The sequence below is a fragment of the Myotis davidii genome, unplaced genomic scaffold, assembly GCF_000327345.1.
Source record: "Myotis davidii unplaced genomic scaffold, ASM32734v1 scaffold221, whole genome shotgun sequence".
Lineage (NCBI taxonomy): Eukaryota > Metazoa > Chordata > Mammalia > Chiroptera > Vespertilionidae > Myotis > Myotis davidii.
Window position 1 is genome coordinate 4,556,916 of NW_006293349.1, and position 9,963 is coordinate 4,566,878.

Sequence of the window (9,963 nt, forward strand, 5' to 3'; positions counted from 1 at the left end):
TTTAATTGGACTGTTTGTCTTCCATTTAAGTTGTATGAGTTTCCTATATATTTTGGAGATTAACCTCTTATCAGATACTAGAAACCCAGCACACACGAAATCGTGCGTGGTCAGGGTCCCTAGGCCTAGCCTGGCCTCCATTGCATGGCCTCTGCTGCCCTGCGATGCTACGGCCTGTGGGCCAGGGGAGGGACCGAGAGGTGCTCCATGCACTTCATGGTGACCGGTCGTTTGGTCATTACAGCGTTATGGTCACTCGTTTTTTATTATATATAATTGTAAGTTTTAAGAGATGTAAAACAATTGCTATTTTGAAACTTCCAGAAAAAAATAATATTAACAATGAAAATCCTCACAAGTCCTGGCTTTGTGGTTTTTAAAACCTGTAGCTCAGACTATGGAACCTCAGAGGGAAGGCAGGGGAGGGTGGATGGGAAGAGATCAACCAATGAACTTGTGTGCATATATGCAAAACCCAAGGACACAGACAATGGGGTGGTGAGGGCCTGGAGGGAACAGGAGCGGGCTGGGAGAGGTTAATGGGGAGAAAAGGAGGAGGTATGTAATACTTTCAACAATAAAGATGAAAAATGAATAAAATAAATAAAAATTGTATTCTGTAAACCTTTCTGCAAGTGAAGAGAAAGACCTAAGTCTAAGCCCAAATTTTAGAGCAGTGCAGGGAGAATGCCATTCAGTGGGCTGTTTAGCTATCAGACAGGGCTCCTGTCCTTCTGCCTGGAACAACTAATGCAAAGCTCCGGATTCAGGGCTCACTCAGGCCTTGGGTTTCTTTAAAGGGCAGAGGGCAGAATAGAGACCCAAGTCAGACACAACCAGGAAGCAATGCCTGCAGGCAGGGATGTGCTGGGAAATGCTGTTTTCCTGGTGTCAACTGCACTTGCGAGGATCTTGGAATCCACAGCTCTAACCCAGCAGGGGCGTTCTTGTTGGAGCCCAGGCTCCCTTACTTTGTTTTTATTTTTGTTGCTGTTCTTGTTTTGTAAATCACCCCCTGCTGGTCCCTACCGGAGTCTTTCTTTTCAATGATATTAAAAATAAGAGCATCTTTAAGACGTAGGCTTTCTTTAAAGTGTATTCCCATTTCTGTAATCAGAAATGTGTGTTCTTGGGTTGGTAGCTTTCAGGCAGGCTCAGAAGGAAAAGGTTGTGTGTGGGGAATAGGACCAGGTTTCTAACCCCTGGTATCCCTGACCTGTAAGGACACAGTGAGCAAGTGTTAAGATGAGTACTTCCCTCTGGTGGGAGAGTCCTGAATGTTTCCTCTAACAAGGGAAGTGACTGGCATGGGAGGAGCTGTGAGCACAGCGGACTCTAGGAATGTGAGTCACACGCTTCCTGTCCCCCCCCCCCCCCTCCCCGGGAGTGGAGCAGGTGAAACAGACATTAAGGGGACATGCTGTTCTGTCCTTAGCACTTTCTCCATTAGTCAACCTGCAGTGTTGTTGTTTGCTTGTTTTTAATTTTTATCTTGGTGGGTTGTAAAATCCTGGCAACTTATTTTAGTCCTTATGTTACTTACTCTTATTCTAGGTTTCAGTAAAAATTATTAGGGATAAGTGAGCATGCACATTTTAAGTAGAAGCATAAGGAAAAAAAAAAAGAATCTCCAGATGGTTCTTTCAAATTTTTCCAAAGTTTGCGTCCCAAAATTCAGGAAAATGCTACTACTCTCGGAAGCCTGGACATGTCGAGGAGCATGGCTATTTTTAAGTCATGTTCAAAAAGGGTCAGGGCACGCGGCATTTTAATAAGATCACCAAGAAAGATAAAGGCATCTAAATTACATTCAAGGAAAATTGTTAGGCATACAATCAATGTTTAATTAGGAATTGCAAGCTTCAACTGACATTATCTCCATTCCTGTCTGAAACCTAGATTTCAACAAATATGTGTTTTTAAAGTTCACTTCAACCGTAAGCAAATCTGATGTCAAACTAGAAGGCTTTGAAGGACACTAAGTAGTTTTCATTTGCCAGTATTTAAAGGTAATTTCTCTTTCCTTTTCACATTCGATAAAGTGATAAGATAAAAAATAATGTCAATTAAAAGCATTGACACTGACGATCAGCGATAGTTGGAAACCAAACTGAAATATGAATTTTTTTGGAATAAAAATTTAACCCCCCAAAACACATCTATTTGTGTATTGGCAGTAATCAATATGAAGAGTTCTTTGTTTCAAGGACAAAATTCTCAGGAAGAGTTTTGATTTTCCTCTGAGTCCAATGATAGATGTGTCAATGGAGAAATATTCATAGAACATTAAATTTTTGAAGATTTCCTCCTCATATGAATTAGTTTTCAAAACATGTATTAAAGTATTTTAAGTACAGTTGGTAAGCTACTCTGGAATGGCAATAAGATCCGTATGAAATTTAGAAATAATTTAGGCTACAATAAAATTAAATGTGCCAGGTGGTGGCTTATAACACTGTAAAGATATAGTTATTGTAAGTAATAAAGCTATAGAATTTAAATTTGATTTCATTTAAAATATAAAATATGTATTATTAGCCTCAGAACTTAATTTTCTATTATTATCCTTTATTACTTTGAATATTTTCCTGTAGATCAGCATATTCTAAAGTACATTCTTGGGAACACTAGTACCACAAAACTTGCCACACACTAAATATGTGTTATTGCCCTGGCCTGTGTGGCTCAGTTGGTTGGGCATCAGAAGGTTTGATTACTGGTCAGGGCACAAGCCCTGGTTGCAGGCTCAATTCCCAGTAGGGGGTGTGCAGGAGACAGCCTATAGACGTGCTCTCACATCAGTGTTTCTCTCTCCATCTCCCTTCCTATCTCTCTAAAAATCAATAATTTAAAAAAGTGTTATTCATCAAATAGATTTGATAAAAGTTATGTATTATAAAGGCGTATAAAAATATTTTGTGTGTGATGACATTGTAATATTGCTTACAAAAGGGTTGATCTTTTAAAGATGCAGGTTCCAGTGTTTGTGAATGAAATGATGCCATTTCTGGCATTCATTTCCACACATTTTGAAAGTGGAAAAAATGATAAAGGTGGGAATAAGGATGGGTGAGCTGGGCATGGGTTGATGCTACTGAGTTTGAGTGATGAGTACATGTGGGCTCACCATACTACCCAGCCTACATTTGTGTGTGTTTTGTGTTGATTAGAAATTCTCCATAACAAATAATGAGTAAATAAACAAATAATAAGGGATGCGTATTTCTTGAAAATTTTTATAGTACACATAGGAGTGGTGAGAAATCCTGGGTTAAAAAAAAAATCATTTGTTTATCTGTGCTCTTCCCCAAAGTACTGACCATGAACTATTCTTTTCAAGGACCACTTACTAATATCTCTCCTGGGCACTGTGGGGACATCAGAAGCATTGTTAAAGGAAATGCAAGCCCAAAAAGAATGAGTGGTAGTGCATATTTGGAAATGTAAGGGGACATCTGTAACAGTGTCAACAACAAAAATAAAAAATATTATAAAAATCCACTTTACTTGTGTATAGCTTTCAAAGCAAATTACAAAATGCTTTCTGTCACCAGTTCTTAATAATAGCCCCATAAGGTATAATAAAGCTTTTGCAAATCATAAAAAAGAAGCAATTCTTTTTGATTGACTATTAGTCATAAATCTAGTTGCAAATTCTTAATAGCTAAGTGAAAAAATGTGTTAAAAAGTCCACATATTGTAATCAGCTTCAAGGACTCCATATTTATATATTTTTTATCCTGAGTTTTGTATAAAATTCAAGGGTCTGTTTAATTGCTATATCTATAAATTATTTTACAACCTAGGAAAATTATACCTAGTAGAAATATTCCTTAAAATAATATCCTATAATTGCCAACTAAAACTTACATTTTTACATAAAATGCTTTGCAATTTTGCATTGTGCCAGAAGATGAATTTAAGTTTCTAAGTAAATTAAAGAAATTTATTATTTTTAAAAACAAATTATACATACCTTTTTAACTTTCCGTCTGAATAGAGACAGCCTGCAATACTATTTATAGTTGTCCTTTATTTCCAGCTTTTTTAGAGCCTAGCAAACATTCTTATTGTTGACTTTTATGAAAATTCAAACTAGAACATTTGCATTCATTACAATATACTGCCAAAATGGCATTAATTTCCACGGATACCCATTAATTTGATAAATGTTTTGTCATTTGTACCATTTGCACTGTCAAAACAAGTTAATTATATCTTACTGACATTTTTGACAATTGCTTTAACTCTGGCAGAAAAAAAAAAGGGTCTTATTTACTTCAAAAAATTCACTCTTGCCGAGGGAAAGACTGAAGGAAGCAAGCGAAGACCTTGCACGTCAGAAGCATCGCACCATGAAACTCAGGACCAATGCTAAACGGTGAATCCTCAGGACTATTCTACGGACGTGCTCATGTCTTGTAGTAGAAAATGTTACAATACCTGCGTAATCTGTTCTTGCATAATGTCCATCTTCAGATTTAGTAGTTGTAGTTGTGTTGTCTGTGTTAAAAAATTAACAACAAAGATTGGTTAACTATTTCTTAACACTTAACGTCAACTTTATATAACCCCCCAATAGCATTTCATTGCAGTTAAGGTATTTTTACAACTACACTTCTAGGCAACCATTACACAAAGACAGATTGACAATGTCAATTTCAGTTTGAGGGAGAATAATAGAATGATACCAGCTTTCTAAATTTTAGGGCAAGGGGAAGGTTATCAATATAACTAAGATAAGTTGGGTAAAAAAAATAACAAGTCAAAAATCAACAAAATATTTCTGAACAAGAAACAAAGTAGAACATTCTGCGTTAAAAATGTACTTGAAATACTTCTATTGAATCAATATATAACAGTGGTATGATTTACTTTTAATTTCAAAGATTCTTTCCTAAAATGATTTTGACTTTCTTTTTGTCCTCCGCAGGGAGAATGTCTGTTATCTTCTGAAAATTGTCTCTCGTGTTTCTGGCATTGTGAAGGTACAGTCCCGTTATACAGAAAAAGATATGGGCCATGTCCATAGGCCCTTAAACTTATAATTAACACAAATACCACAGTAGACTCTACTAGCCATTATACATCAGAACTGCCTTTTGGAATGAAACAGCTGCCTACTAAGAAGTTTTCGTCACTTTTATTTCTATACAAAGACTAAAACATCCTGTGAAATGAATTTTTTAAAGTATTTTTATTGATTTCAGAGAGGAAGGGAGAGGGAGAGAGAGACTGAAACATCAATGATGAGAGAGAATCATTGATTGGCTGCCTCCTGCACACCCCCCTTCTGGGGATAGAGCCCATATGGGGCATGTGCCCTTGACTGGGAATCGAACCCAGACCCTTCAGCCCACAGGCTGACGCTCTATCCACTGAGCCAAACCAGCCAGGGCCTTTGGAATGAATTTTAGTGTAAACATTACCTTGACATCGACCCAGCGACAGGACTTCGATTTTCTCCTGCTTCTGACATGACGCCTCCTTGATCTGACAGGCGTTATCGTAGGACTTCCCGTCGGAGGCGCAGAGGGGGTTGAAGTTGGTCTGAGAACAGTCAATGTTGCACACACACCTAAAGAGAGAGAGATCAAAACATGTCACGTCAGTGGGGACATTACCACGCGATGAGCAAAACACCACGTGAAGAACCGTGAGGTTGGCCAACAGCAAGTTGGCAAAACTGAAGAGTTTTCTTCCAGGGAAGTTCCTCACATTTCCACCTGACACAAAAAGAGAACTAATCACAACTATTTCAGACGACCCAGCCGTGGATGACAGACACACGGGGAAAACTCAGAAAGGAACCGTCAGCGGGTCCCAGCCACCGGGACTTGGAAAGCCCGCACATGACCTTGACGCTGAGCCTGCACATGACCTTGATGCGAGCCCACAGAAGCTGCACAGGCTGCAGCCCTGCCCCTCTGCTGTGCGTCTCCTCCAGCGAACCTCCCTGTGCTGGTCCTTCCTCGGGGTGCTGGATGGGGAGAGCCCGAGGGAGAGGGTGCAGACGGTATTTAACCAGGAGCAATCAGAAGTTCCATTTCCTCGGCATGCGTGCGGTGCGCATCAAATGTGCTGACCCAGAACCCTCAGTGATCCTTAACATTTTGGGGGACACCGAACCTTGAGAACCAAATGAGAGGCGTGGATATCGCCTCAGAAATACCCACAAACAAGTCTGCGTCACGTGTTAGGGGTTCCACGAGCCCCTTGAGGCCGCCCCTTGGCCCTTCCCCAGATACCCAACTCTTTTTCTAGTTCAGTTTTAAATAGGAAGTTGATTATCACTCATGATTTTAGTACGTTTCTTAATATAAATAAAAATGTAGTGAATGAATGAGAATTACGCCGCCTGAATTAGGAGAATTTTTTAAAGCAAAACTTTAATGATTTTTTTCTGCTCTTATAATTCTCTGTCTTTTACAATGTACTTTGTCATTCAGAATATTGTGTTGTTTTTGGCCTTCAAATACTTACTCTCTTAGAATATGAAGTCGTCTTTGAAATTTCTATTAATAGTCATATTATATTTCTAAATAGATTATGTGCTTCTCAAAGTGGTGAAGCACACATTTTCCTTCTGTATATCATCTTCCTTAGAGCTGGGCGCCACTATACTGAGAAAAGCACACAGCTGACCTGCTGGCCCTTTGCATGCCTGGCATTATTTCATCAGCCCAACAGCCTGTTACAGACCAATGACATCATATAAGGTCAGAGAGCTAGTAAACTATGGAATGAGGGAGGACCCTCTACGGATGTGTTAAAGTAAAACCCGGCCCCTTCCTCTTGCCAGGGAGTGTGTGTTAGAATTTTCCAGAAAACTTTAAAATATACTGATTAAGAGGCAAGCTTCAGGGGTGGAGCCTAGAGTTCTGCATTCTCAGGCGGTTGCCCCGGCAGGGGTCTCACCTCCTGGGAGTCGGTGCTGGATCTGATCTGTTTGTTGATGGAGAGGGTTGTCCGCACACCAGTGTTTCTGAGTGCCGTCCTCAGACCATCGTATCGGAATGGTCTAGCTCTCTGCTGAAGAGGCCGGCAGAGAGGTGCGAATGCACTTCACTTTTGGGGGTAAGAGAACTGCTTTAGGAACACTTGGCTATTTTTACTTTCACCTGTTTAGGGACAGCGAGGTAGGATAGAGGTAACCATCTCTAAATGCTCCAGTCATTCAGGAGTGGCTTCCTACTTTAGCTGTGATGGTGCCGTGTGACCACAGCTATGGGATCACAACGTTGCTTGAAATGGCATCAGGAACTTGTAAAGAGTCGAATTTGTAGAAATTCATGTTCACGGAGCAGAGGGGTTTTGTGTGTTTGTATGAGTGAAGGAGAGAGAGAGAGAGAGAGAGAGTGTGTGTGTGTGTATGTGTGTGTGTGTGTGTGTGTGTAAATGGGCTCCGTGGTGGTATTCACTGCATTCTCAATGGTTCTATTTGCTAGTTTTATATCTTGACTTTTCTACAACCTTCTCATGGACAGTATGTCTTTTTCAGGTCGATTTCCTGGTACCTAGCACAGCACGTTGGAGCGAGTTTTCAATAAATGCTTGTCGACTTAATTACCTAGTTCAGAATGGCAGGGTGGGCTGGTGGAGTTAAAGAAACGGTCCTTGTTCTAGACATGAACACACCAGAGAGAGAACCAGTCACACGTTCACATAACCTCTCCCTAACTTGGCGCTGCTTGGCCTGTGGACTCCCGAAGGAAGGAGAGGGCGGCCTGGGAGAGCTAAGGCCCTTCCTACTTGGGTTTGCGGCCGCACAAAGGAAGCAGCACTGGCCCTCAGTGGCTCAATGGCACTGAACTCCCATTGTGAAAGGATGGGTTTGCCGGGCTATTATTTCTATTTTGTGGTGCAGATTTGGGGAACAAATATAATTTAAACATGGCAGTGACTTAGTTTATTGCTACCTGAAACCACTAAAAAATATAAGGCTCTGATAAAAAAGTGACAGAATTATCATATAGTGTGATGGTGAGATTGCAGGTCACCCTGGATTAATTTGCATATTTTTCATAATTATGCAAATTAATCCAGGGTTTGTGGTTTTTTTCTTCTTTTCTTACAGAAATGAAAGGCAGACATTTTTAAAAGCAGAAACTATCCCTTCTTCACTGCCTTTGGCAAGTAATTGCATTATTATTCATTCTGAGAGGAGTAACTAGTTAATTACAGCGTGTCACAGTATTCATGTAAGCCACGGATTTGTTAGGCTTCGGCCGGCATGGGTGGCGTTAGGGATTTTTTTGGCGCTTTTTCTTCTTCTTCTTTTTTTTTTTTCAACCTATCTCAGTCTTTTGACATTTTGGCACTGCAGTTGCATAGATTTCTTGTCTTCTAGGCTACGGAGAAAAAGAATAAATCTCACTTGAAAAAAATTTTAGGGCTCTGTCTGTGGAAATACAGCCCTGTAAGATCCTTCAACGAAAATTAACATTGACTGAAAACCTTTGCTCTCTGAATCATAAGAAAGAAAAGAAACATCCAATCATTTCCAAAGATCACCGGATGAAGTTAAACGTCTAAATTACAGGAAGTGGAAGGCGGAGTCTAACACAACCTAAAGACACTGATAATGACCTCATGAATATTCGGGCAGGGGCTTGACTTAACTGCGTCCCTGCCTTTCCTAAATGGCTCTCTCAAGTTGTCCTGCAGCGAGTTAAGTAGGCTTTTCCCGAGTATTTATGAATGCTCGTCCCCTGGCCGAGTCTGCGTAAGGACGCTAATGCGGCCAGGTAGTGAATTACCTACTCGTACGTCTGGTTGGTGGTGGCCCTCTCATCTCACCAGATTTTGTTCCCTTTATCAGGCATGCCCGTCACTCATTCCTGTCCCAAACTTCTTGGCTGGTGTCCCTTCTGAGTTTCGGCCACACAGCATTTCTGATCAGCTTAAAGCAGCCAGATGCAGGGCCCTGGGCGAGGCTGGCTTCCTGGCTGCCCTGGACCCAGGCTGGAGCGTTTCCCTGGAGCCGGTCTCTGGGGAAGGAGGCAGACCCGCGCTGGCGCGGCCGGTCAATGAGGTCAGGGCTGCTGTCTGTGCTCTCCATCAGAACTGTCATGGAGGAGCTGCCTCCCATTAATCACAGCACAAACAGGGCACCTTTCACTCCAGGCCCTTGTGATAATTTCAGCCCGTTTACTCATTAACTCTCACACCACTCCTGTTGATGGAACTTGATTACGGCATTTTATCTGTAAAGAGACGGCAACTCAGGGTGAACTGTGACTAGTGAGGGGAAAATGAGATGTGAAAATCCATTGAAAACTTCAATCCCCTGTGCAAGGCGTGTGGAAGCAGGGGCTGAGAGGTAGACTAGGAAGTTGACCGTGTGGTTACTCGGGATAGGCGTGAGTTTGGTATATACATTGGAGAAGGGCAACCCTTATAGTTTTGAAACCCAGGAAGAGCAATGCCTTTCTCCAGGCATGTGACCCAGGACTGCAGCGAGCTTCTCCAGGGGGACTGGGCTTATCTTGGATGTGGAAAATGTTTAGTTGCCATTGATATCTATGTCTTTACAAGGAGGAAAAGGATAGCAGTTGGCCTACTAGATGGGAAGTTCTCAGGAATATTGGGGCAAAGCCTAGGACAACAAATGGCTACTCACTGGGTATCTATAGGAAGGAAATGGAGTTGAGAAACCCTTCCCCTGGGGTGGGGGCGGGGGGGGGTGTACGCAGAACTTCCAAAACCAGAATTATATACTGAACATGGAGAACCATGCCTGGGGAACATACTGATGGTCAGATCCTATATAATAAAAGCCTAATATGCAAATCTACCAAACAGCAGAACGGCCAGTCGGCGGGGGACAGGGCCAGCAAGCGGGTAGTGTCAGGCCAGCCAAGGCAGATACCAGTGGGCAGAGGGAGGGGATGGTGACCAGGGGTGACCGGTGGTGGAGAAGGGCAATCAGGGGGCGGGGCCGGCTGCTTCCCCGCTGGGGAC

The 9,963-nt window shown here is 41.8% G+C and overlaps 1 protein-coding gene across 1 annotated transcript in view; it reads right to left on the reverse strand.

Moving 5' to 3' along the window:
- TMEFF2 (transmembrane protein with EGF like and two follistatin like domains 2) overlaps positions 1 to 9,963 on the reverse strand; it is a 241,593-nt gene that overhangs the window by 45,957 nt on the left and 185,673 nt on the right. Inside the window, exons 7-8 of the mRNA XM_015566119.1 lie at positions 5,430 to 5,578; positions 4,444 to 4,503 (exon numbers count right to left, since the gene is read on the reverse strand). Coding sequence (XP_015421605.1) covers positions 4,444 to 4,503; positions 5,430 to 5,578 — 209 coding nt within the window. The remainder of the gene's footprint in view (positions 1 to 4,443; positions 4,504 to 5,429; positions 5,579 to 9,963) is intronic.